The 26,940-nt window shown below is 48.7% G+C and overlaps 1 protein-coding gene across 2 annotated transcripts; it reads right to left on the reverse strand.

Annotated features, from left to right (window-relative positions):
- Positions 1 to 584: 584 nt before the first annotated feature.
- Positions 585 to 18,628, reverse strand: DUS3L (dihydrouridine synthase 3 like). Of its 2 annotated transcripts, none has more exons than XM_075123155.1 (13): positions 18,504 to 18,628; positions 13,552 to 13,858; positions 12,354 to 12,965; positions 11,187 to 11,228; positions 10,877 to 11,029; positions 10,556 to 10,672; positions 8,936 to 9,001; positions 8,736 to 8,846; positions 8,143 to 8,239; positions 6,373 to 6,448; positions 3,199 to 3,387; positions 2,947 to 3,075; positions 585 to 826 (listed from the first exon to the last, which is right to left on the reverse strand). In XM_075123155.1, exons 1-13 carry the CDS (start codon positions 18,542 to 18,544, stop codon positions 691 to 693), a joined length of 2,076 nt encoding a protein of 691 aa, XP_074979256.1. In that variant the 5' UTR covers positions 18,545 to 18,628; the 3' UTR covers positions 585 to 690. The 2 variants fall into 2 exon arrangements, with proteins under 2 accessions (XP_074979256.1, XP_048687141.1); XM_048831184.2 differs by lacking the exon at positions 585 to 826 and adding an exon at positions 1,039 to 1,218.
- Between the last annotated feature and the right edge of the window lie 8,312 nt (positions 18,629 to 26,940).

Raw genomic sequence — 26,940 nt, forward strand, 5'->3', positions numbered from 1 at the left:
GATATGGATTTAGGGTCATATGTGGCAAACTGACTGGCTAGAATCAATTTCTATGGCTTTTACTCATGTTTAGAGCTGCAGACCCAATGACAGAGGGGGAGAATGAGCTCGATTCTGTTCTAGCCCACACAACTGACAGATCTGTTCAAATCCCAAGTGCAGAATCTTTATCGCTCTCCACAAAATGCATTTGGGAGAGTTATTTGTATCCTGCTGGGAGTTTGTGCAATGTATTGAATGTGTCAAAATTAACAAATCTGAATAAAACCTGAAGAGACTAAGGGGAAGGCTCTCCTGGGAGACTGAGGTTATTTAATGGTTTGTATTAATCCAACTGCCACTCATAAAACATGCTTTTTTTTAGTACAAATGTAAATTGCCTCAGCTCCTCTAGGTGTCTAATATCAATGTGAAAAAATCTCCTAGAGGAGCTGAGCCAATTTACATTCTTACTGAAAAAAGAACAATTGTGAAATGGCTGAAGGGGTGTGTCACAGCTGGACTAAGCAAGGCTGCATTGATGCTAGTGACCACACCCTCAAGGTTTTTATCAACACCTGCTACAGAAACGATGTACAATATGCAAATGTATAAGAAAGCTCATGTGGTGAAGTGAGGCAAGCCACTGACCACCAAGCACTTTATTTTTGCACCAAAGTCCATGAGAAGGCTTTGGAGAAGACACAAAAGTTACAGAGATGATGGTCCAGTGGTTAGGGCACTAGCTTTGGGCTGGAGAGATCCAGGTTCAAACCCCTGCTCTGCCATGGACTTCCTGTGACAACCTGGGCAAGCCATTTGGCAGCTCTGCCTCAGTTTCTCCCACCTATAAAAGGGAATAAAAAAAGCTACTCACCCTCCTGGGAGCTAAACACATTTAAGACTGAAGTTCTCAAACTAGGGGTAATGAAGACCACAGAAGTATTGTAGCTAGAGAGATCCTCAGACAGAAGATGGGGAGCTTTCTCAGCCAGAACAGGCCAAGTTGTGACACTTGTCCAGTTATCAGATCATATAATGACAAACATTAACTAGACATTAAAAAACAATAAAATTTTATTTAATTCCCAGCAGCCAGAGGCAGATAATCCATGTTGCTATTGCCTTCTCTCACTGTGTCTGTTTAAGGACTCTTCCAATCAGTCCTATCTGTAAGAATTTGCCTTGTGTTTAGGCAGAAAGGTAAAGTTTGCAGGTACAGGCCCCAAAAGCATCTCACTGAAACAAAACAGATTTGTATTCAAATACATTCAGAGTCTGACAATACCTCACACTGACATCCAACCATGCACCATACACTCTGTGGTAGGCTGTGCCCTCTTTGTAGTAGGGACCAAGGGGTAGATTTTCAATTTAGGTGCTTAACTCCCACTGACTTTCAGGTGCCTTATTCTCACTAAGTTGAATGCGTCTTGAATCTCCCCATCCCACCTTTCCTTCTGCTTACACTGAGCTAGACACACTTGGTACTCATATGTTAAGAACCAGATCCCTCAGTTGGTGTAATATGACATAGCTGGTGTAAATCTGTGTAGCCCCATTGACTTCAAAGGAGTTGAGGATCTGGCCTATCAATAGTACAGAACTCAAATGATATATTTAAGTACTAAAAGTTCACATTAAGGAACAGTAGGGTTTGTTTTGTATATAAACTGTTTACAACCAAAATTCTTAAGACCCCCCCCCATGTTTTACTAATGCAGTAGCCTTTTCCACAAGACATGTAGGCAGTGAAATCCAGTAGAGTGAGCAACTACGTACCAACAGACTATAGACCTATAGCATGAATATAAAGCTACCTGAATGCAGAGCAAACATTGTATACATTATAACCACACTTCTGGAAGCAGGCTAGTACTACTATTTATTTATTTTACATTGAAGGTAACAAATATTTTATTAAAGTGCAAAGAGACTTAAAATAACTCTTTTTAAAATGTTTTCGTACTTCCAGTGAACAGTATAGCACAAAGGAGCTAACTGGATACTGAAGCTGCAAGGTTCTGCTCAGAAAACGGCATTCACAAAACTTGGTGGAAATGTACAGAAGTTCTAGTAACTTGAGTGGTTGTAGGCAGCTGTTTCCATTACTAACGCAAAGGACACAGATTAGTGCTGCCGCCCCCCCTCAAAAGAAGCTGCAGCCATGCTCCATTTTTGCTGCTTTTCTGTTTCCACGGGATGGGACAAAGCCGCTGGCTACACACTCAGAATGCCATTTCAGTTGGGGCCTGAAGTCTGCAGAGTCATTTTTTCAAGCAGTGTCTGTAGACTTTTGGATGCAAGAAAAGTCTCCTAAAGTCTGTAACATTAATTCTGGAAACCTACAGGGGAAAGTCCAGCAACTCCCCAAGCTGTGGAATTACTTAGATTAGAAGCTCTTTGGGGCAGGTGCGGTCTTTTTGTTCTGTTATGTGCAGCACCTAGCACAAGGGGTGCTGGCCCATGACTGGGGTTCCTACATGCTACTGCAAGACAGATTAATATACTGGATACTGTGCGGTCAGTAATCTTGAAAAATCAGTTTTCCTCCTTGGTGGTAACCTTCAAATCATTGTCTGGGAAGCATACTGTCAATTCCTCTGGGTTTATATTAGCATCTCAGATAAGACTTATCACAATAGAGGCACTTGGGGGCACATACAAACAAGGAGAGAGTAATATGGCAATACAAGGCTTAACTGAAAACCTACTGAAATGAGGGTACTGCACCATTCTAGTCAGTCTTACTGTGTTGGGGAAGTAGACCATGATCCTAGCCAGCCCTACAGAAGTCTCATGTTGAGTTGGGAGGTGGGCAGAGAAGGCAGGATAAACTAACACCTGAAGTTCCCATGATCCTTCCATGCCAGTATGATTGTGTATCATCTGGTATTTGAATATTAGGTTGCAGGATGAAATCACTATGACCAACTGTCTATTTTATGACAACTGTTTGCTATTTACCTTATTTTAATCCAGTCATCCACATTTTGGCTTGCCATTAAGGTCTCCAGATAGTCTCTCCCCATGTAGTAAGGAGGCCGCTCATTGATTTTCTGAGGTAGGTACTCCAATAAGCCAGCTGGAATATACCTTGCAATGCAAATACATATATTAAATGTCACTGAATTTTATTATTCTACAAAATATTACAGTAGAGGCAGAGACCCGGCAAGAAAAAGCTTTCTATCCAAAGACATTGAGAAAGCAAGTTACCTGCACAAAAAGGACAGCCATTCCAGCATGAACTTCCTGGTTTTCTCCACCCCCTGGGTATCTGAACCCCAGTGTTCGAGGCCATAGTTGGTGAAGTCTTTGAGAATATCTAATCTTTCATTGGAAGAGATGTCCCAGTGTCGCTGTTCTTTAGCTTCAGTGAAAATCCAAGGTTTGATCAATGCTCCTCTGCGGTCAGACAAGATCGGATCAGAAAGGAAAATGTTTGTAACCAAAGAAAGTCTGTCCAGCTATAAAACTGAAGTTTAGCTACAGACTTGTATATGTGAGACACAAGATGACTGCGGCCAGACAACATTTGCGTTACTGAGTTACCTCCCAGTGGGCACAGGAAGAGTGCATTTCATTTTCTAGTTAAAGCCTCCTACAAACACAGCTCTGGCAGGAAGATCTGACCACGAACAAGACAATCCAACCTTTTCAGGGAATCTGCTGGCTTTCACTTTGACCTACCTTTAGAGCTTAATTCTCTCCTCTTGCATGATCAACTGCCATTGATTTCCCTGGATGCTGCACCCCTGCAAGTGAGGGAATAACTAAGCCCTAACTATTTTCCCCTTTGCCCTATTTATTTATACTCCAGGAGCCTGCCTAGAGCCAAGACAGAACATGAAGCAATCCTGTACTAGCATCTAGTTAACTTCAGGGATAACAGGAGGTGTGAGTATATTTAAATTGACTAATACCTTTCATCCCTCAGGCATGTAATTGTATTAGGAAGGCTGCTTCTAAATCCCTTACACCTTTAGAAAATTCCACTCAGAGGTTTCAGAGTAGCAGCTGTTAGTCTGTATTCACACACAACCCCAGAGAAGTTGACTGAGCTAATGTCACACAGGAAGCAGATGCCAGAGAACTAGATCAAGGTTTTATTCCCTGCTCAGGTCTGTTCTTTAACCACAAGAGCTCATAGAAGTGAGAGTCTGGGCAGAGCGAACATAAGGTTAATCATCAGGATTACTCTAAGGCTGGGATCTGAGAAATGAAATTGGAAGTTGCTTCTGTAGCAGGGACAGTCAATTCTCAAACAGATTAGAGAGAGGCCAGTGGGCCAAATTGATCAGGGATAAGAGAAAAAGGCCCCAGGCCCCAAAATCACTTGTGCTGTCATAGAATCATAGAATATAAGGGTTGGAAGGGACCCCAGAAGGTCATCTAGTCCAACCCCCTGCTCGAAGCAGGACCAATTCCCAGTTAAATCATCCCAGCCAGGGTTTTGTCAAGCCTGACCTTAAAAACCTCTAAGGAAGGAGATTCTACCACCTCCCTAGGTAACGCATTCCAGTGTTTCACCACCCTCTTAGTGAAAAAGTTTTTCCTAATATCCAATCTAAACCTCCCCCACTGCAGCTTGAGACCATTACTCCTCGTTCTGTCATCTGATACCATTGAGAACAGTCTAGAGCCATCCTCTTTGGAACCCCCTTTCAGGTAGTTGAAAGCAGCTATCAAATCCCCCCTCATTCTTCTCTTCTGCAGGCTAAACAATCCCAGCTCCCTCAGCCTCTCCTCATAACTCATGTGTTCCAGACCCCTAATCATTTTTGTTGCCCTTCGCTGGACTCTCTCCAATTTATCCACATCCTTCTTGAAGTGGTGGGGCCCAAAACTGGACACAGTACTCCAGATGAGGCCTCACCAATGTCGAATAGAGGGGAACGATCACGTCCCTCGATCTGCTCGCTATGCCCCTACTTATACATCCCAAAATGCCATTGGCCTTCTTGGCAACAAGGGCACACTGCTGACTCATATCCAGCTTCTCGTCCACTGACACCCCTAGGTCCTCTTCCGCAGAACTGCTGCCTAGCCATTCGGTCCCTAGTCTGTAGCTGTGCATTGGGTTCTTCCGTCCTAAGTGCAGGACCCTGCACTTATCCTTATTGAACCTCATCAGATTTCTTTTGGCCCAATCCTCCAATTTGTCTAGGTCCTTCTGTATCCTATCCCTCCCCTCCAGCGTATCTACCACTCCCAGTTTAGTATCATCCGCAAATTTGCTGAGAGTGCAATCCACACCATCCTCCAGATCATTTATGAAGATATTGAACAAAACCGGCCCCAGGACCGACCCTTGGGGCACTCCACTTGATACCGGCTGCCAACTAGACATGGAGCCATTGATAACTACCCGTTGAGCCCGACAATCTAGCCAGCTTTCTACCCACCTTGTAGTGCATTCATCCAGCCCATACTTCCTTAACTTGCTGACAAGAATACTGTGGGAGACCGTGTCAAAAGCTTTGCTAAAGTCAAGAAACAATACATCCACTGCTTTCCCTTCATCCACAGAACCAGTAATCTCATCATAGAAGGCGATTAGATTAGTCAGGCATGACCTTCCCTTGGTGAATCCATGCTGGCTGTTCCTGATCACTTTCCTCTCATGCAAGTGCTTCAGGATTGATTCTTTGAGGACCTGCTCCATGATTTTTCCAGGGACTGAAGTGAGGCTGACTGGCCTGTAGTTCCCAGGATCCTCCTTCTTCCCGTTTTTAAAGATTGGCACTACATTAGCCTTTTTCCAGTCATCCGGGACTTCCCCGGTTCGCCACGAGTTTTCAAAGATAATGGCCAATGGCTCTGCAATCACAGCCGCCAGTTCCTTCAGCACTCTTGGATGCAACTCGTCCGGCCCCATGGACTTGTGCACGTCCAGCTTTTCTAAATAGTCCAATGTCAGAACCAGTTTAATCCCTCTTGCTACATCAGAGAGAGATTATCGAAGCTGGAGCTTTGGAGCTAAAGAGACTTGCGTTTTTTTTTCAACCTGCTAGTTGATTAAGAGTTATGCCAACCCTATCAGCACCAGCTTCTACCCCAAAGATTAAACAGGAGTGTCACCCAAATCATGTGCACAAGTGTCTGGTTTGGCTGCGAATCATTTGCAATACCATGCACTTCTGCTTACACCTCCATCCAGTTTGAGACTTTTCAGCTCTCTGTAAACTGATGTTGCCTCCTTTTAAAGGCTACACCAGAAGTAGCAAATAGATGGAGTTGAAAGCTACACCATTATCTTATACCAGATACACAACAAGCCTCCAAGAACAGCCTTGCCAAGGAGGAAACGCTTATCACTGGCTTTTTTGTTTTTTATTTGTTTCCAATATAGCTCACAAACAAAAGTAAGTAGGAAAGGCAGCCACTTACCTTGCAATCATAATTCCTGAAACGCCAGTCTGCATGGCTCGATTAGCATCTTCATAGGACAAGATATCTCCATTTCCTGTGTGGGAGAGTGAGAGAGGCCAGAGTGGCACACAAGATCAGGTCAAAATGAAATGGCACAGGATGAAACTCAAAAGTGCCCTTATCTGAAAAGTGATCCTGTAAAATGGCATTGGGGGGGCTCCATGTTTATACTCAGGTGCTACAGATTCAATTTATTCCCTTTACAAAAGGATGTGTTGTGTGGTGGTTCCCCCCCTTCTAACGGCCAAGTCTTGAAAATTCAACCTGGGACCTGAGGGTCATGATAGGTTTTTTGCCTTGTGCATCACTGCCCAACAATTCAGAGATGCCAAGCTTCCTTTGAGACATTTAGAATGTTTTTAAAAAAATTAGGGAGGTTTCTTGGACCCCTTCCCTTCCACCCCCCCCGGAGAAACCGGGAACTCTTCCTTCTCTCCTCACTGTCTATGGTCGAGGGGAGGGCAAGGACCCCCTAACCCCCACCCTCAAACAGGGAGAAGGGGAGGATCAACCCTAGGAAAGCTGCCCTCCTATGGCCCTTAATTACCTTGGCCAGTGCTGGGCCTGAACCTCCTTCCTGGATGATCCTCCTCCTCTTCTCCTTCCTCTGGTATGTTCCCTCTCTTCTGTCATTGCCTCCTCCTGCCCCTCTGGCTTCTCTTCCTCCACAGACTGAGCAGTGAGGGTCTGAGAGGAGGCAAGCCACGGTGATTGTTAGTAGGGCTTGGGGCGCTGGCTTCACTGCCCAAGCCCCAGGCTGTGTTGCATTCTGACCGCCCTGCGTGAATCCTGCTGGCTAGCTCTAGATACCTAGAGCATGTTAACGTAGTCCAGCAAGGTCCACATAGGGCAGTAAAAGTGTAGTACACAGCCTGTGGCTTGGGCAGTGAATCCAACAGCGCCCTAAGCCATGGAAAATCACTATGGCTCGCCTCCTATCGGACCCTCACTGCACAGTCTTTGGGGCGGGGTGGGACAGAGAAGAACGCCCTTCACGGCTGCAGCGCTATTTGCCATGTTTCTCAGACCCAAGTGGTGGTGACTGACATGCACACACACGTGTGTGTAAATAATAATTTACAGGTCAAGTTCTACCATCAGTAACTTTCAAATTCAGCTCTGTTACACCTGTGCAACTCTATCTTGCCCTGGGGTTTCAGAAGCATGAGAACAGAATTGTGTTAGACAAAAATTCAACTGACTATTTATGAACAGGAATGAACTACAGCTTGCTCTGCCCAAGCCCTCGTGGCTCCACAACACTAAGAGGAGTTTAATGGTCGATGAGACTTGGAATACACCAGGGGATCATGGAGGAGATTCAGCTGTCAGTTCATTGACCTGAATGGAGTTACACCACAGTAGAACTGTTGGGTAATTTTTCAGATCAGAATTGCACTTTAAGCTAAGTGGCCAACCACTATTGGCGACAGCCGATCTATCGCCTCTCTGACATCACTTTAGGGATTTGTCATTAGTTCTGTCTCTGCTTCACTCTTCTCCCCCCCCACTGAACGTGCTCCTGTGTCTTGTCTTAACTGTGTCAAACAAATAACGAAGGCAATCTCACTGAAGGAGATGCAAGTTTGTGGGGCGGATGGATCTTACATTAATCGGACCAGTAATATTTTAACCATACACAGATCACATTTCAGAGAAACAAGCTCTTTTAAAATTACCTAATCATTAAAAAGCTTAAAAAAATAAAATCAGCAGAGAGAAACATACCAACTAGAGGCATTGGGCTGGCTAATTTAGCACACTCTGCTATGTACTCCCAGTCTGCAACCTTTGTGTAACGCTGTTCTCTAGATCGGCCATGAAGCTAACAGAAAGAAGAGTTACCATTAGTACTTCACCAAGTATCTAAAGCAGCTAGGGTGAGATGCTACAAGAAAGGCAACAAGTTCAAAGTGGATATGAGTGAAATGCATTGATAGCACAGAACCTAAGCAATCTGCAGAGGTCAGTGCTGTAGTGAACAGTAGGGGAACTGGTTAGCAGAATCCAAAAAGACATCATGAACAAACATAACATTGTCAGTGCTTGCAAGCTAGAGCAAGAAGCCACAGGGATTATTAATGTGGACAGAGACCAGAGTGGTATTAATGATAATGTGTCCCTCCCTGAAGCATCTCCTCCTCTCACAATACAACTTTGCACAGATGGCTGGGTTCATGCCTCTATCCTGATGCATCACGCAAAAGTCACTACCAAAAGGATTATTGGACTAGATGTACTTAAATGATGACAGACAGACAGACAAAGCACCAGAGATCCTAGCCAAATTCCTGACATCAAACACAGAAAGGGGCCCATACCGTGACCATGGAAGCTCCCCACTTCCGGATGTTGGGGATTACTTTATGAGCTAGGTTGACTTTTTCTTGCACACCAGTCCTTATCTTCACTGTCAGAGGAACATCGAGTACCTACAGAGAGGGAGGAGTAAAGTTAAACCAGACAAAACAGCTTTGTTTGGAAGCTTGTTCTTCTCAGCCAGGGTATGCCTGGTACTCACCGAATTCATTCCTCTGACTATCTGTTCAAACTTGTTGGAACGGTTCATTAAGGCACATCCACCCCCCTATGGGATAAAACAGGCACAGTCAGAGATCCTTGTATTTTCACCTAACCAAGAACCTTGCTGAAACTAACCAGACAGCTGCCTTTCATTTGTATAAACTGGAGAATATCTGCACTTTTATCTTGAAGTGCAGTCAAGCTTGACAGATAGCAACTGCATGCTGTAGCTTTGGGGGACCGTACTGTAGGACGCACAGGAATGGCTTGTGGGCCGGGGATTGTATGCAACTTGGGGGGGGGGGGGGGGGGGGAGCACTATTACAGTTCCTCCAGGAACTAAAAACCAGTGGTGGGTGATTAAGGCGAGTAAAGCAAAGAGGTTGGACCATCCCTGCAAGTGGCTCACACGTACTGGGTTTTCCAGAGACCAACAGACAAAGAAAGGGCTTTTGGTATAAAAGGGCTGAGTTTAAACTGACACAGGGCCGCCTTTTTGATTCAGCAAATGAACAGGACCTTCTGCACACAAGGGGTCCCCAGCCTTGTGGAAGGGTTAGAAACACTTTGCCATGCCCAAAGAGCCATAAGACTGGTGGCTGACCTCTGGTAAGCTTTTTAGGATGTGGATAGGGACTTATTGTGTTTTTTAATATGTTTTCTCTGTAATGCTTTTGCCCTAAGAATAAATGTCTTTTGCGCTGTAAAGGTTGGTTGCTTTGTGACAGCTGACTGATAACCGGTATACACTGTGGAAACCCCGGGGAAAAGGCTAACCACAGGTGCTGGACCCCAGCCAGATGTGCTGGGGAAATCTCAGTGAAATACAGAGGGACTGCAAGCCTGAACACCTGTCTGGAGGAAAAGAGCCACAGGTGTCCACCTGAGAAAAAGGTTTCAGGCTTCCTAGCTGTCACCTAAGTGGAAGTCCTGGAGGAAAACTGGGGTGGAGGGGTGTCAAAGGTGCAGTTAACCCTGAAACTGTGACAATGATCAGACAAGCCCCTCTGCAAACTGCACCTCTCCAACGGATCTGCCCCTGGTGTAGAATTTAGGGCTGGGGCTGCTGAGGTCACTGACAAAATAAGCTCTCACTAGTGTGTTCGGCCTGCAGCGCAGAAGCTGCATTCTGGCCCGGCTTGCACACCAGCAACAGAACTAACTAGTATTAATTGTTCACACAAGTTACTGGGCTCCCTACAAGCGTAACTGGTTGAAACTCCATGGCCTGTGCGGTACAGGAGGGCAGACTAGATGATCTAAGAGGCCCTTCTGCCCTTATTTTCTATGACCTAGGTTCCAGTTGAAGATTTGTTGCCGAGATGCTGCAGGATTCAGAATAAACCTAAGCTTGACTTTCAGATCCCAGGCTGGGTTTGCAGTGCTGACCGTTAGAAAAGCCATCATGTTGTTTGTAAGATGAACACATTTGCTATGAAGTCATTTGAAACAAGCCCTGGAATCGAGAAGGTTACTCTGTGTGTAGAGATGATGGTCCTTAGACTGAACAGGCAATGGTAACATTTAAGTTGTGTTGTGAACAGACCAGGGATTGGGAGGTAAAGCAAAGGAAAGACACCTGCTCAGAGAAAGGATGGAGGATATTGTTAAATGTTACCTTCTTATACACCAGATCTATTGGGCACCCAACGTTGATGTCTACAAAATCCATCTCAATGGTCTGGTTCAGAAGCTCTGCACATCTGGTCATAGTGTCTGGAAATGCTCCCTCCAGCTGAAAGGGAAAACAGAACCGATTCAGTCAAAATGAGCTGACCTCTCCAAAAGAAATGCCCACGTCTCAGCTCAAAGACAAAAGGGCAGTTCACCCACAGGGAAAGTTACTCCCTGCAGATGCCCAGTGGGTGATGTTTCCCACAAGTAAGAAATACATGAGTTGTTTCTGGATTCCCGCCTTGCTGAAGTGACTATACTGGACCTGCACTCCAAAGAGATCTTCTGTGTAGTGCCGCTTCAAGAGAGCCCATTCAGATGACTGGCCTTGGAGCAAGTTTGTGCACACAGCCATTTCGCCACAGGTGACATCCGCTCCAAAACGCTTGCATATTCTCCGGAATGGGAGGTTACCACACTGAAACCCAGAGCAACCGGAGAGGGTTAGGATACATATTGGCAACATTTTTCACCTGCACCACTCATGTGAGGAACTTGTCCCATCCAAGTGGTTTTACAGCCAATTTTCACAAGTGGGGAAAAGAGAATAATTCTGTTAGAACTATTCTACCTACCGTTGTTAAGGGAGCCAGGTAGAGTTTGCCTTGGATATCCAACTGGAAAACAAAGACAGGAAAGGCATATTAGAAGAGCTCAAATAGCGAAGGCCAAGTGGGGAATTTCAGTTAGAGACTCTGGGAGTTTGGCTTTTACAGAATTTATCATGTTTCCTTTTAGTTTCCATGAAAACTGTATTTTTTTTTAATTTAAGCATTCCTCTGCAGCATTTGAAACCCCACACTGCAGCACTGCCCTAGGGCAGGAGGACTAGAAAATTAAACTGACCCGTCTATTTGCATTGCCCTAGCTGAGTGAAGTGAAAGAGCTATAGAAATGGGGAAAACAACATTTTAGTAATGGTAGATGGTACAAGAGAGAGAGAAAAGAGAGCTGGTTTTTCTGAAAAAAAAAAAAAAAAAAGGATTTTTTTTCTTAGCCTGACAGCCTTTCTGGGTACATTTCCTCCTGGAGATCCTGAGGCATTTGCCAGGCAAGTTCAGATCAGGAAGCGCTAACAGCACCTACAACTAGGTAGTTTTCACATGAGCAAGACAATGTGTTTGTTTTTCTGAAACAGCGGACCTGAAAAGCCTTTATTACAAAATGACAATTAACATCACAACCTTCAAAGATCCAAATCATTAACTATCTAACCACATTTGAGAACAAAACTTGGAGGAAGTGGATAAAGGGGTTTTGGATAAGCAGGAGAGCAACGTATGATGCTTGCCACCGCACATGGGGGCAGCAGCCGTTTTCTGACTCACAGGCTGGATAATTGGGGTTACTCTGTTTATAAAGAGAGAATCACTGAAAATACATTTTAAACCAAAGGCTCGGATGGGAGACCTAGGAGTTCTCTAATCACAGTAGACAGCTCTGTACTGAGGCCTCTCCCTTCACTAGGGGTCTGAGATACCAACCTCCACTGCAATATGACTCAACAAGTTAAAACCCTTTTTCTTGTTTAAATGCAGAACCAGAAATACTTTTCCTCTACCAAGGACTAAGGGCATGTACACAAGGAGTGCTTCACCGGCACCTCAATTACACTCACCTCAGCCAAGATTGCCAGTCACCCTAGCTGAGGCTTTCCAAATGCAATTTTAAAACCACCTGATTGTTGCCCACTACCACACGCACCCACAGAATAGGACCCCATCCTCAGCTTTAGCACTTACTCTTTTTTTCTCACACGCCCGCAGTTTTATAACATCTTCATCTGTCACCGGGCCTATTGTTTTGGGGGTGGAATCCTTTGATGCATCTGCTAGGCAGGAACTCTGCAGGACCACTGATTCAGGAGCTTCTCCCTTCTCTGACACTGAGACACATTCTGGTGCCTCCTCTCCAGGAGGTTTGACCTCAACGCCCTCTACATTCCCTTTGGCTGCTGTGCAGGTTGTCATCCTCTTCTGCCCCGTTGAGTTGCCTGCTGCCTTGTTTCCCACATTGCCTGCGCTGCTGGGCTTGCCCAAGTGACTAAGGTACTTACTGGATTTGTCAAAGCAAACTTTCTTCTTGCGCAGTCGCTGCTGGAGTTCTTTGCTGAGGCTGTTTCTCACCAGTGGTTTCCCTTCCCACTGCTTTACAAGGTCCTCATTAATGATGTTCCTGTAGTCCTCCCCCAGATGCGCCCTAGCAAAGCGGCATGTGACTCCATAAATGCACTTTCCGAAGGTCTTGAAGAGCACACAGCTATCCCCGAGGTCTGAGGGCTTCACAGCCATGTATTCCCCAACATCATGCAGGAAGCGGCACTGTGAGCCAAAGTAGCACTTCTCTGCACATTCCTTAAATGACAAAACACTTTCAATGTAAAACTACCAACAACCATTCTATGTAAATGGGCTCATTTTTACTGTGTGTGTCAGCTTTGTTTCCAGGAAGAGTTCCATGGACTTCAGTTACACACACTCTGACCATTCCTGATTGCTTGTCTAGTTTAGAGAAACTAGCATCAGTGTAAAACATCAATGCAACTTCACCAATGCAAGCTGCTAATGTAGACGCACTGGATCAGTGCAAAATGGGGCTTGCACTCATACAACTGACCCCAGTGACTTATTATGGGGATATGTTGCACTAGTGCATATTCCTTATTACCTTCTTGCAGTGCATCTACACTGGGGGATGCAGGAGTTGTGCCAGCACAAAAACCACAGGACTAGACAAGGCCTAAATAAAGTGCAATCTCTCTGAGGCTTTATAGCTGAATTACCCCCACCTGAGAATAAGTAACATCCATTCCATAGGTAAGTATATGGCTTATTCATGCCATATTATTAGGAATCCAAATGCATGCTAGGTGTTTTACAGCTAAAGAGATTCTTATCTAAAGAACCTGAAGTTGCCAACCATAGCAGGCCAGCCACTTACCTGGATTACTGACTGGCACAGCCTGTCCTTTTCATAGTGATTTGGCTTCATACATGGCCGACTCTTATTCTGTCCTCTGGCTCTCTTCCGTTCCTGGGGTTTCTTCTCCTCCTCTTTTACAACTTCCTCTTGGCTTCCTTGCTTCCTAACTTGATCACCACCATCTAGTTTCATCTGTTTTGCTGGAGGCTCTGTCTGGTCATTGCTACTAGAATCTTCCTCCCCATCATGTTGATTGTTTTCCTGATTCCTGGATTCCCTTTCTGCTTTGAGATATGCATGGAACTGTTCTTTCGAGGTGAGATACCTACAGAGCAAGAGAGTGCTCTCATTAAACTGACTGATCATTTGACATGTGTTACATTAGACAGCAAAGTTTACTGATGAAAGAATAGGCAGACTGAAAGAAGCATATTCTACACAAAGGAAATTAAAACCAGCATTAACTTTTCTGACCACAGGGATGCCACAAAGCAAAACGTGAAGTAGGATCATTCTTGAGCTCGTCTTTTCATCTGCTCTACAGACATTGGGCTTACAAGGTTATTGAAAACCAAGTTAGGGCCCCAGTTCTCCACCACACTGAAGCTATGACAAGACACAGTGGGCAGTTAGAGGGGTCCTACTCTAACTTGCACTGCTGATGCCAGGTGATCCAGAAGATCAGCTACCACAGAACTCAGGTCCCCCTTCCACTGTATTCTTCCCCTTATACAAGAATAGGGGGATAACTGGTGAAGGAAATAGCTCCACTGAGAATCCCCAACTGTGCTGTGTAAGCAAAGTGTGCCATATATTAAAAAAAATACGGGAGTTTATAGCTTGCCTCATGTTCAGTATGGACATGGAATCTGTACACACAAGAGCTCCCAAGCCACTTGGATTAAGCCAGTGTGATGCAGGCTGTGGCCTGTAGCATGTATTCTGAACTCTCCGCATTAAAGATGCGGCCTGATGTACAGTGTATTCCTCGTCTCCAGGGGTAGATCTTTGGGGTTGGAAAGAGGTCTTTACCATTGAAAAACTAAGGAAGCAGGATGGGCACCTTTGTAAGTAGAACAGATTACCTTTATTACTAGCATCTTCTACAGAGAGCAGCAAAATACAGTGAAACTTGTCATAAGTGACCACTTATGCAAGTTGTGCCACCTTTATCGATACTTCCTCCTCCTCCTCCCAGTTTGTCCATTTCTTCCACCTATTATGTTTTGTCATAATCCTTGATTGTGAGCTTACTCGGGCAGAGACTGTCATAGAATCATAGAATATCAGGGTTGGAAGGGACCCCAGAAGGTCATCTAGTCCAACCCCCTGCTCAAAGCAGGACCAATTCCCAGTTAAATCATCCCAGCCAGGGCTTTGTCAAGCCTGACCTTAAAAACCTCTAAGGAAGGAGATTCTACCACCTCCCTAGGTAACGCATTCCAGTGTTTCACCACCCTCTTAGTGAAAAAGTTTTTCCTAATATCCAATCTAAACCTCCCCCACTGCAACTTGAGACCATTACTCCTCGTTCTGTCATCTGCTACAATTGAGAACAGTCTAGAGCCATCCTCTTTGGAACCCCCTTTCAGGTAGTTGAAAGCAGCTATCAAATCCCCCCTCATTCTTCTCTTCTGCAGGCTAAACAATCCCACAGGCTAAACAATCCGTACAGCGTATAGCACAACAGGACCCCAAATCTTTGACTGAGGACTCTAGGCTACACTGTTAATAGAAAAATTTACTCACAAAACTGACAAAAGACTGATTGCTTAATGGAGGTGGGGCAGAATTATAAACCGAACATTTGAGGATACTTTAGGGTGGTATCCTAAAACAGAAGGGTGGACCAAAAATCCATATTTAGGCACCTAAATAAAAGTGGTGTGATTTTCAGAAATGCCAAGCACCTTCAGCTCTTGCAGACTTCAATGACAATTGAGTGCACTCATGACCTCTGAAAATTTAGCCATTTTTATTTAGGTACTGACTTTTAAACACGTAACTTCTCAAAGCTTGCTGTGGTCTCCCACAGGTTCCACTAACTGACTGGTTAGCTGAGGACAGTAACTTAACTCATCCAGGGCAACAGTCACAAGGCTAGTAACGTTTCCCAGTTCTCCCGTATTTGCGCTCTCTCCGTACTTTACAAGGCCTCTTATGAGCCTTCCTGCAAACTCAGATACTGTCTCTGTCAAAGGCTCCTGTTGATATTTGCTGGGTGTTGAATGGCCACTACCTCAACCCACAATGTCAAACAGGATGAGTGGTGGGATGGGGACTGCAGGGGCCATCTGTAATGAGGGCAGCCTGGGGAAAGGCACTGTGGTATTTTAACAACGTGGCAGGTCCTCTGTTGCTGATTCTTTTCTTTTAAGTACCAAGTAACCGAATAACTGATTTTTTTTCCCCCCTCCAGACGAGGTGAGCGATATGGTTTTCCAAGTGAGTCACCCCGGCCTGGGAACCCAGAGCACCCGGCCCAAAGCCACCCAACTTCTGCCGCACCGAGGGCTCCATCGACCAGCGTCAGGCACCCAAAGGCCAGAACCAGTTTGCATGAAGGGAGCAGGTAGCTCCTGGGGTAGTGGGGGAAGGTGGATGCTGGGGATGGGGGGACGGGGACGCTCCTAGGGTAGCACAGGAAATGGGTGTTGTGAAGGAGAGAGGGTGCTAGGAATGGGGGAAAGTCTCGGGGGGGGGCGGGGTTCCCTGAAAAGGGGGAGGAAGGGGAGGTCTGGGGGGAGGGGTTCCCTGAGGGGGAAGGGGATGGGGGGGTTTCCCTGAGGAAGGGGAGCAGGGCGAGGTGGTGCGGTTCCCTGGGGAGGCGGGGGAAGGGGACCCCGGGGGGGGGTTCCCTGGGGAAGGGGACCCCGGGGGGGGGTTCCCTGGGGAAGGGGACCCCGGGGAGGCAGGGTCCCTGAGGAGGTGGGGGAAGGGGATCGGGGGGAGTTGAGGGGGTTCCCGGGGGAAGGGGATCGAGGGGGGTCCCTGAGGAGGCGGAGGAAGGGGATGGGGGGGTCCCCTGAGGAGACGGGGGAAGGAGACCCTGGGAGGTCGGGGGGGTCCCCTGAGGAGGCAGGGGAAGGGGACCCTGGAGAGGTCGGGGGGGTTCCCTGGGGAAGGGGATTGAGGGGGGGTCCCTGGGGAGGCGGAGGAAGGGGATGGGGGGGTCCCCTGAGGAGACGGGGGAAGGAGACCCTGGGAGGTCGGGGGGGGGTCCCCTGAGGAGACGGGGGAAGGGGATCGGGGGGAAGGAGAGTTCCCTGAGGAAGGGGACCCTGGGGAGGTCGGGGGGAGTCCCTGGGGAAGGGGATCGAGGGGGGTCCCTGAGGAGGCGGAGGAAGGGGACCCCGGGGAGGGTCCCTGGGGAAGGGGATCGGGGGGGGGGTCCCTGAGGAGGCGGGGGAAGGGGACCCTGGAGAGGTCGAGGGGGTTCCCTGGGGAAGGGGATCGGGGGGGGGTCCCTGGGGAGGCGGAGGAAGGGGATGGGGGGGTCCCCTGAGGAGACGGGGGAAGGGGATCGGGGGGAAGGAGAGTTCCCTGAGGAAGGGGACCCCGGGGAGGTCGGGGGGGGTCCCTGGGGAAGGGGATCGAGGGGGGGGTCCCTGGGGAGGCGGGGGAAGGGGACCTGGGGAAGGGGATCGGGGGGGGGTCCCTGAGGAGACGGGGGAAGGGGACCCTGGGAGGTCGGGGGGGTCCCCTGAGGAGGCAGGGGAAGGGGACCCTGGAGAGGTCGGGGGGGTTCCCTGGGGAAGGGGATCGAGGGGGGGTCCCTGGGGAGGCGGAGGAAGGGGATGGGGGGGGTCCCCTGAGGAGACGGGGGAAGGGGACCCTGGGAGGTCGGGGGGGTCCCCTGAGGAGTCGGGGGAAGGGGATCGGGGGGAAGGAGAGTTCCCTGAGGAAGGGGACCCCGGGGAGGTCGGGGGGGGGTCCCTGGGAAAGGGGATCGAGGGGGGGGTCCCTGAGGAGGCGGAGGAAGGGGACCCCGGGGGGGGGTTCCCTGGGGAAGGGGACCCTGGGGAGGCGGGGTCCCTGAGGAGGTGGGGGAAGGGGATCGGGGGGAGTTGAGGGGGTTCCCTGGGGAAGGGGATCGAGGGGGGTCCCTGAGGAGACGGGGGAAGGGGACCCTGGGAGGTCGGGGGGGGGGGTCCCCTGAGGAGACGGGGGAAGGAGAGTTCCCTGAGGAAGGGGACCCCGGGGAGGTCGGGGGGGATCCCTGGGGAAGGGGATCGGGGGGGGTCCCTGGGGAGACGGGGGAAGGGGACCCTGGGAGGTCGGGGGGGTCCCCTGAGGAGGCGGGGGAAGGGGACCCTGGAGAGGTCGGGGGGGTTCCCTGGGGAAGGGGATCGAGGGGGGGTCCCTGGGGAGGCGGAGGAAGGGGATGGGGGGGTCCCTGAGGAGACGGGGGAAGGGGACCCTGGGAGGTCGGGGGGGTCCCCTGAGGAGTCGGGGGAAGGGGATCGGGGGGAAGGAGAGTTCCCTGAGGAAGGGGACCCCGGGGAGGTCGGGGGGGGTCCCTGGGGAAGGGGATCGAGGGGGGGTCCCTGAGGAGGCGGAGGAAGGGGACCCCGGGGAGGGTCCCTGGGGAAGGGGATCGGGGGGGGTCCCTGGGGAGGCGGGGGAAGGGGACCCCGGGGAGGTCGGGGGGGGTCCCTGGGGAAGGGGATCGAGGGGGGGTCCCTGAGGAGGCGGAGGAAGGGGACCCCGGGGAGGGTCCCTGGGGAAGGGGATCGGGGGGGGTCCCTGGGGAGGCGGGGGAAGGGGACCCCGGGGAGGTCGGGGGGGGTCCCTGGGGAAGGGGATCGAGGGGGGGTCCCTGAGGAGGCGGAGGAAGGGGACCCCGGGGAGGGTCCCTGGGGAAGGGGATCGGGGGGGGTCCCTGGGGAGGCGGGGGAAGGGGAGGCCCAGGAGTGGGGCGGCGCTGAGGCCTGGCCGGGCGAGTGGGGGCGGGGGCGGCCCGTACTCACGGGGCTCTGATGGGCGCCACGCCGCCTCCCGCCGCCTCCATGCCGCGGGGAAGGGCCCGGCCCGCTCGCTCGCTCGCTGGCTCCACCCACGACGGCGGGCGCGCGCGCCCGCGCGCCGAGCTTCTAGAGCGCGCGCGCGCGCGCCTGGGTCGCGCGCGCGCGAGGGGCGGGGCCGGGGCTGCCTTGAGAGGAAGGAAACAAGGGAGAAGGACCGTACCATGTGGTCTAGGATGGGGGGGGGGGACCCAGGTCATACCATGTGACCCGGATAATAGTAATGGCCTGGCTGGGGTGGGTCAGAGTTCCAGGCACAGGCATGGGGCAGAGGCTGCAGCAGCCCCAGACGAAGCTAAGGGGCTTGGAGCAAGGGGCGAGCCTGGGGCAATGGGCCTGCCCAGCAGCCAGCAGGCGGGTGACCCTGGGACATTGCCCCAGCTGCTGGAAGCGCAGCCCCCACCCTGGGTGTTGCCCAGACTCCCTTCATGACCCTCTGTTTGGGGCTGCACCCTGGCCATGCCGGCTCTGTAATTTGGCCGGTCCTCCGGGTTCTCCAGGCACTGGCTGGCAGGGTCCCCTCTGCCGTAGGGAAGGGCACTGCATTCCTCTGGACTGGAGCCGACTGAGGCCCCACGGTGCTGCCAGCTGGCATGAGCCCGTCATGAAGCTGGTGCGATTTGGGGTTTCTCTTAAGGCCCCAGTCCCTGGAGTCATGTGCTCCTGGGAGACTCTGCTTTCATTCCATTAAAAAAAAAAAAAGTTGTCTAGCCCTTATGGTGGTGGGGGAACAGCGTGAAAACATACTGCCTAGGGACTCAAAAACCAGAAAGAGTCCCCACACTCTCTTTGGGGGGAGGAAACTCATGATTTTTAAGGCAATCTCTTGATTTTGGGAGGCCTGACTCGAGACTTTGGATGCCTGGGTTTGGCAAACTGAGCAAGGCAGCCCTGCATCATCCTAGCACCTGCTGACACCTCGTCACAGGGAGGTAGAGGTGAAGAGCTGAGGGGGCTAACCTGCTCTTTGGGGGCTGAGTGGTTGGATGTGTCCATTCAAGAGGCTGCAGTGTGGGTTTGTGAAAACTCTCAAAAGGTTGATGTCCTGGAAGAGCTGTAGTCCTGTGGAAAGAGCACAGTGGGGCTGTCTTCATCCTTAATGTGGGATGACGGCTGCCTTTGAATGCTGAGAATTAGTTGGTTGAGGCTTAACTCAGTCCCTGGAAAAATCATGGAGCAGGTCCTCAAGGAATCAATTTTGAAGCACTTAGAGGAAAGGAAAGTGATCAGGAACAGTCAGCATGAATTCACCAAGGGGAAGTCATGCCTGACCAACCTGATTGCCTTCTATGATGAGATAACTGGCTTTGTGGCTGAGGGGAAAGCAGTGGTCTTGTTATTCCTTGACTTTAACAAAGCTTTTGATATGGTCTCCCACAGTATTCTTGCCAGCAAGTTAAAGAAGTATGGATTGGATGAATGGACTATAAGGTGGATAGAAAGCTGGTTAGATCGTCGGGCTCAACGGGTAGTGATTAATGGCTCCATGTCTAGTTGGCAGCCAGTATCAAGTGGAGTGCCCCAAGGGTCAGTCCTGGGGCGAGTTTTGTTCAATATCTTCATTAATGATCCGGAGGAGGCATGGATTGCACCCTCAGCAAGTTCGCAGATGACACTACACTGGGGGGAGAGGTAGATATGCTGGAGGGTAGGGATAGGATACAGAGTGACCTAGACAGATTAGAGGATTGGGCCAAAAGAAATCTGATGAGGTTCAACAAGGACAAGTGCAGAATCCCATGCACCGCTACAGACTGGGGACCGAGCAGCTTAGCAGCAGTTCTGCAAAAAAGGACCTAGGGGTTTCAGTGGACAAAAAGCTGGATAGGAGTCAACAGTGTACCTTTGTTGCCAAGAAGGCCAACAGCATTTTGGGCTGTATAAGTAGGACCACTGCCAGCAGATTGAGTGACGTGATCATTCTCCTCTATTTGGCATTGGTGAGGCCTCATCTGGAGTACTGTGTCCAGTTTTGGGCCCCACACTACAAGAAGGATGTGGAAAAATTGGAAAGAGTCCAGCAGAGGCAATAAAAATGATTAGGGGGCTGGAGCACGTGATTTATGAGGAGAGGCTGAGGGAACTGGGATTATTTAATCTGTAGAAGAGAAGAATGAGGGGGGATTTGATAGTTGCTTTCAATTACCTGAAAGGGGGTTCCAAAGAGGATGGATCTAGACTGTTCTCAGTGGTAGCAAATGACAGAACAAGGAGTAATGGTCTCAAGTTGCAGTGGGGAAGGTTTAGGTTGGATATTAGGAAAAAACTTTTTCACTAGGAAGGTGGTGAAGCACTGGAATGGTGGTGGAATCTCCATTCTTAGAGGTTTTTAAGTCCCATCTTGACAAAGCCCTGGCTGGGATGATTTAGTTGGGGATTGGTCCTGCTTTGAGCAGGGGGTTGGACTAGATGACCTCCTGAGGTCCCTTCCAACCCTGATAGTCTATGAACTCTTAAACTCTAAATCTCATCTCCATCCCTGAAATTCATTGTATTCTAACAAGAGCTCTGTATACCTCGAAAGCTGTTCTCTTTCACACAGGCACCAACTTTCCAATGGGCCGTAAATGCTCGACCCCTGGCTCTACCCCGGGCACCACCCCACCCACCTCTTCCTGGCCTGTTCCGCCCTCTCCCCCAAGCGCACTGCATCCTTGCTCTTCCCTTCATGGCCCCAGAGCCTCCTGCAAGCCGCGAAACAGCTGATTGCGGCGGGCAAGAGATGTGGAGGGGGAGAGGTGCTGATTTGCGGGGCCACCGGGGGCAGGAGGCGCTAGGGGGAGGGGGAGGTTTTGATAGGGGTCTGCTGATGGGTGCTCAGCACCCACCATTTTCCCTCTCCGTGGGTGCTCCAGTCCTGGAGCACCCATGGAGTCAGTGCCTATGCTTTCACCAGCAGAAGCTGGTCCAATAAAAGATATTACCTCACCCGTCTTGTCTCTCTAATATCTAACATGACTACAACACCACCTCAAAGAATATCTGATTGTTGATTAAATCCACTGGCCCAAGTAGGAGGTGGATAATGGGTTGCTGTATTGAGAGGTGGCCAGGAGTTAAATAGTTGCCTGTTTTCCAAAAAGTGAGGCAGAATGCAGTCAACCTCATGTTTAAGTCAGAAGGGGTGCTCGGGAGGGTAAGTCCCTGGGTGCAACGTTCTCTCCACAGGCTGCTCCTCCTTATTAAAGAATAATGACATTTTCCTCTTCTCTAGAACTTACCATAGAATCATAGAATATCAGGGTTGGAAGGGACCTCAGGAGGTCATCAAGTCCAACCCCCGGCTCAAAGCAGGACCAATCCCCAATTAAATCATCCCAGCCAGTGCTTTGTCAAGCCTGACCTTAAAAACTTCTGAGGAAGGAGATTCTACCACCTCCCTAGGTAACACATTCCAGTGTTTCACCACCCTCCTAGTGAAAAAGTTTTTCCTAATATCCAACCTAAACCTCCCCCATTGCAACTTGAGACCATTACTCCTTGTCCTGTCCTCTTCTACCACTGAGAATAGTCTAGAACCATCCTCTCTGGAATCACCTCTCAGGCAGAAAGCAGCTATCAAATCAAATCATATAGCCAGTAAATGGCAGAGTGGGGAATAGAACACAGATCACCTGACTCTCAGTGCTGTGTTTGAGCTGCAGGAGTCCTTCCTCTCTATTGTTAAAGAAAACTGCAGCTTCAGACTGTATCAATGAGCTCCACAGGCTGCACCCTAGCTAACCCTGCCCTAAAAGACGCTTTGCTTTTTAAGGTCATTCCCCAAATTTCTAAATTTGCTTATGGTACATAGATCATTCTCTTGAAGGTGGCAAATGCAAGACATACGCCAGTTGCTAATCATTTATTTAAACTGAGGGTATGAACTATCCCACGTTGAGCAGAAAAGTAAATTCAACTCTTGCAAGTTCCCATGGGCAGGATTTCACCGCCGTTGATCTGCTAACAGAATTTTCCATATTACCATTTAGAAACATTTTCCATTTCAGCCCAAGTAACAAGCCGGGAAGGTTTCGTATTTCTGTCCCTGATGGCCAATGGGACGAGGTTGTCTGCTTTCCGCACACTCCTTTCAATGACCTGTATGGCTTAGTGCTTTCCTCCTAGAGATAGCTCCCAAAGTGCTTAGGTAATAGGATACATTGAGAGGTCACAAGATAATACCCCCAGGCCGTGGGAATCAGGATCATCTTCTCATGGAGGTTTGAGCCATCGTGTAAATTGGTTGCAGTTCTGTGTGCTGCCAGAAATCCTAAGGACTGAGGCTCAGATCCTCAAAAGTATTTAGGTACTGAAATCAATGAGAGTTAGGCACCTAAATACCTTTGAGAATCTGGGCCTAATACATTATATAGCTGCCCAATCAACAGGGCAGGAAGGCACTGAGTCTCTTCTCAGACCAGCTGAAGAGTCATTTCTAATATTTTTGGCCTGCTGGTGTCAGTTCAGGATGCAAAATAAAGATGATTAATGCTCTCAAATTCTCCCCGAGCACTGAGTCCCGAGAAAAAGGGCTGGACCTGCTACTGAACTACTGAAATCACATGCTGCCCGTTGCCTTCAGTGAGTGCTGGAAATCAGGCCCAAAACTACAGATTCATTCGTGTGCCGCTGTAGGCACCAGTTCATGGATAAAAAGGAGGCATAAGGACATAAGAGCTGCCGTTCTGGGTCAGACCAGAAGTCCATCTGCCCCAGTATCCTGTCTCTGGCAATGGCCAGTACTAGAGTTACAGGGAGAATATACAGAACAGGGCAGTTTTGGAGTTATCCAGCCCAGTCTTCCATTCCTGGACAGCTGCGGTGTTTAATGCCTATTTTGCTTCACTCTTCACTAAAAAGTTTAATGGTGACGAGATACTCAACACAATTAATATTAACAACAAGGGGGAAGGAATGTAAATCAAAACAGGGAAAGAACAGATTAAAGAATATTTAGGTAAGTTAGATGTATTCAAGTTGGCAGGACCAGATGTAATTCATCCTAAAATACTTAAAGAGACTAGCTGATGCAATTTCAGAATGGTTAGCAATTATCTTTATGAATTCCTGGAGGATGCATGAGGTCCCAGATGACTGGAGAAGGCCAAACATAGCACCTATCTTTAAAAAAGGGAATAAAGAGGACCCAGGAAGTTATAGACCAGCCAGCCTAACTTCAATATCTGGAAAGATACTGGAAAAAAATTATTAAATAATTACTTTGAAAGCACCTAGAAGATGACATGGTTGAGGAATAGTTAGCATGGATTTGTCAAGAACAAATCGTGACAAACAAATCTAATTTCCTTCTTTGACAGGATTATTGGCCTCGTGGATGGGAGGAGGCAGTCGATGCGATATATCTAGATTCTAGTAAGGCTTCTGACACAGTCCCACATGATATCCTCATAAGCAAATTAGGGAAATGCAGTCTCGATGAAATTGCTATTATGTGGTGTGACAGGATGTATAAGCCCCGCACTGGATTTTTTTTTTTTTTTATCCTTTTGTATTCCCCGCACTGGATGGGTGGGGGTTAGGGAGCAACTCTGGGCTCAGGAGGCCCTGCCCCTCTGCCCATGTTGAGCATGCTCGGGTTGGAGGTGGGGTTTAAAAGGCCACCAGACAGCTCAGTTGGATTGGCAGGCCAGAGAGGAGGATGTGCTCTGGAGCTCCTGGCCAGGATGTGACCTCCATTAAGCCAGGGGATGAGGGAGCCACAGCTCCTGGATACTGGGACCAAGGCTGGAAGCCTGGAATGCAGTGCTACCCAGGGATGGACAGCAGCCAGCTGGGATGCACAATGAGGTAGGAACTGATGACCTAGGGAAGCTGACTTGAGGCTGATGCAACGCACCGCTGGGTGAGTGAAGCTGAACCAGCCTCCCAGGGCCCTGGGTCGGAACCCAGTGAAGTGGGAGGACCAGCTAGGTAGAGCTGTTGCCCTCGAGCCTCCAGATCTATTGAGGATGTAACTGCTGCCTTAGGCTCTAATCATTGGCAGGAGATGCTGGCTCCCACCCACAGGTGGGTGCACAGGTGGTCGAAAGGCCACACTCAGAGTAGTTGTCAGTGGTTCGCTGTCCAACTAGGAGGGTGTATCAAGTGAGATCCCCCGGGGTCAGTCTTGGGTCTGGTACTATTCAGGATTTTTGTTAATTACTTGGCTAATGGAGTGGAGAGTATGCTTATAACATTTGCATATGACTCTTAGCTGGGAGGGGTTGCAAGCACTTTGTCAAGGTCATTTTGAATTCTAATTCTGTCCTCCAAATTGGAGAACTGATCTGCATTCAACAAGATGAAATTCAGTACAGACAAGTGCAAATTATTTCACGTAAGGAAGGAAAAAATCAAATGTACAATTACAAAGTGTGGGGGGAAACTGGCTAGGCGGTCGTACTGCTGAAAAGGATCTGGGAGTGATTGTGGATCACCAATTGAATGAGTCAACAATGTGATACAGCTGCATAAAACGGGTGATATTCTGGAGTGTATTCACAAAAGTGTTGTATGTAAAACACAGGCGGTAATTTTCCTGGTGAAGCCTCAGCTGGAATACTGTGTCCAGTTCTGCATGCCGCACTGTAGGAAAGATGTGGAACAAATTGGAGAGACTCCAGAGGGGAGCAAGAAAAATGATAAAAGGTTTTGAAAACCTGACTTATGATGAAAGGTTGAAAAAACTTGGGTCCGTTCATTCTTGAGAAATGAAGATTGAGGAGGGGGACCTGATAAGTTTCCAAATATGTTAAGGGCTGTTATAAAGAGGACGGTGATCAACTGTTCTCCATGTCCACTGAAGGCAGGAGAAGAGGTAATGGGCTTAATCTGCAGCAAGGGAGATTTAATTTAGATATCAGCTAAAAAAACCTTTCCTATGAGGGTAGTGAAGCTCTGGAATAGGTTTCCAAGGGACGTTGTGGAGTCTCCATCATTGGAGGTTTTCAAAACCATGTTGGACAAACATCTGTCAGGGATGGTTTAGGTTTATTTTGTCCTGCATCAGCACAAAGGACTGGACTTGATGACTTCCTGAGGTCCCCTCCAGCCCTACATTTCTAAGATTGTGGTGTTATGATCCTTTCGGTCTTATCTTTTATCCTTTTCCTACTAGTTCCTAACATTCTTTTCAGAGTAAAGAGCCGTGTTAGTCTGTATTTGCAAAAAGAAAAGGAGTACTTGTGGCACCTTAGAGACTAACCAATTTATTTGAGCATGAGCTTTCGTGAGCTACAGCTCATTTCATCGGATGCATACTGTGGAAAATACAGAAGATGTTTTTATACACACAAACCATGAAAAAATGGGTGATCAATTTTCCACAGTATGCATCCGATGAAATGAGCTGTAGCTCATGAAAGCTTATGCTCAAATAAATTGGTTAGTCTCTAAGGTACTAACTAAAGGAGTACTCAAGTACTCCTTTTCTTAACATTCTTTTAGCCTCTTTAACCACTGTTGTGCATTGAGCTGAAGTTTTCATGGAACTATCCATGGTGACTCCAAGCTCTCTTTCTTGAGTGGCAAGAGCCAATTTAGAATCCATCGTTCTGTAGGTATAGTTGGGATTATTTTTTCCAATTTGCATTACTTGCACTTATCAATGTTGAGTTTCATCTGCCATTTTGTTGCCCAGTCACCCAGTTTTGCAAGATTCTCCCTGTAAGACTTCAGTCAGTTTTGGACTTACCTATCTTGAATAATTTTGTATCATCTGCAGACTTTACCACGTCACTGTTCACTCCCTGTTCCAAATCATTAATGAATATGTTGAACGGCACAAGTCTCAGTACAGATCCTTAGGGGACCCTACTGTCTAACCCTCTCCATTGTGAGAAGTGATCATTTATTCCTACGTTTGCTTCATATCTTTAAGCCAGTTACTGATCTATGAGAGGACCTTCCCTGTTATCCCATGACTACTTAGTTTCCTTAAAAGCCTTTGATGAAGGATCTTGTCAAAGGCTTTCTGGAAATCCAGTATCAACTGAATCACCCTGTAACGGTGTGGGACTCACCCCTGTGGCACCTCCTGCTGGTCTCTCAGGGAATTAGCTCTTCCAGCCTCCAGAGTACCCTCTGCAGGCCGGTGTCCCGCTTGCTGCTGGCCACCGTGTCCCTCCCAGACCCCGGTGCCCCTTTTACTGGGGTGCTGCCCCCTGGCAGTGCCCCACAGTCTCTGGGTCTCCCCTCTCCGGGAAACCCCCACCAAGTATCCTCGCCTCAGTCTTTGGCTACTGCCAGTCACCACTGAGCCCCCACACTGGGGTGGACTGCAGTGTATAAGCCACAGACAAGGGGACTTTGGACCTGCTGCCTCTGCCTCCCCATGGGCTGCCCCCTGCAACTCCAGTACCTATCAGGCCTTACACTAGGTCTGCAGCCTGGGAGGTTTCCA

Source organism: Caretta caretta, chromosome 25 (genome assembly GCF_965140235.1).
Source record: "Caretta caretta isolate rCarCar2 chromosome 25, rCarCar1.hap1, whole genome shotgun sequence".
Taxonomy (NCBI): Eukaryota; Metazoa; Chordata; order Testudines; family Cheloniidae; genus Caretta; species Caretta caretta.

Bases quoted from the DNA above. Each gene is read 5' to 3' on its own strand.
- DUS3L (XM_075123155.1), bottom strand. From the start codon at position 18,544: ATGGAGGCGGCGGGAGGCGGCGTGGCGCCCATCAGAGCCCC. The intron at 11,030-11,186 runs GTAGGTAGAATA...TCTGGGTTTCAG, and splicing joins ACCTGGCTCCCTTAACAACG to TGTGGTAACCTCCCATTCCG. The intron at 6,449-8,142 runs GTATGTTTCTCT...TCTCCCACACAG, and splicing joins CAGCCCAATGCCTCTAGTTG to GAAATGGAGATATCTTGTCC.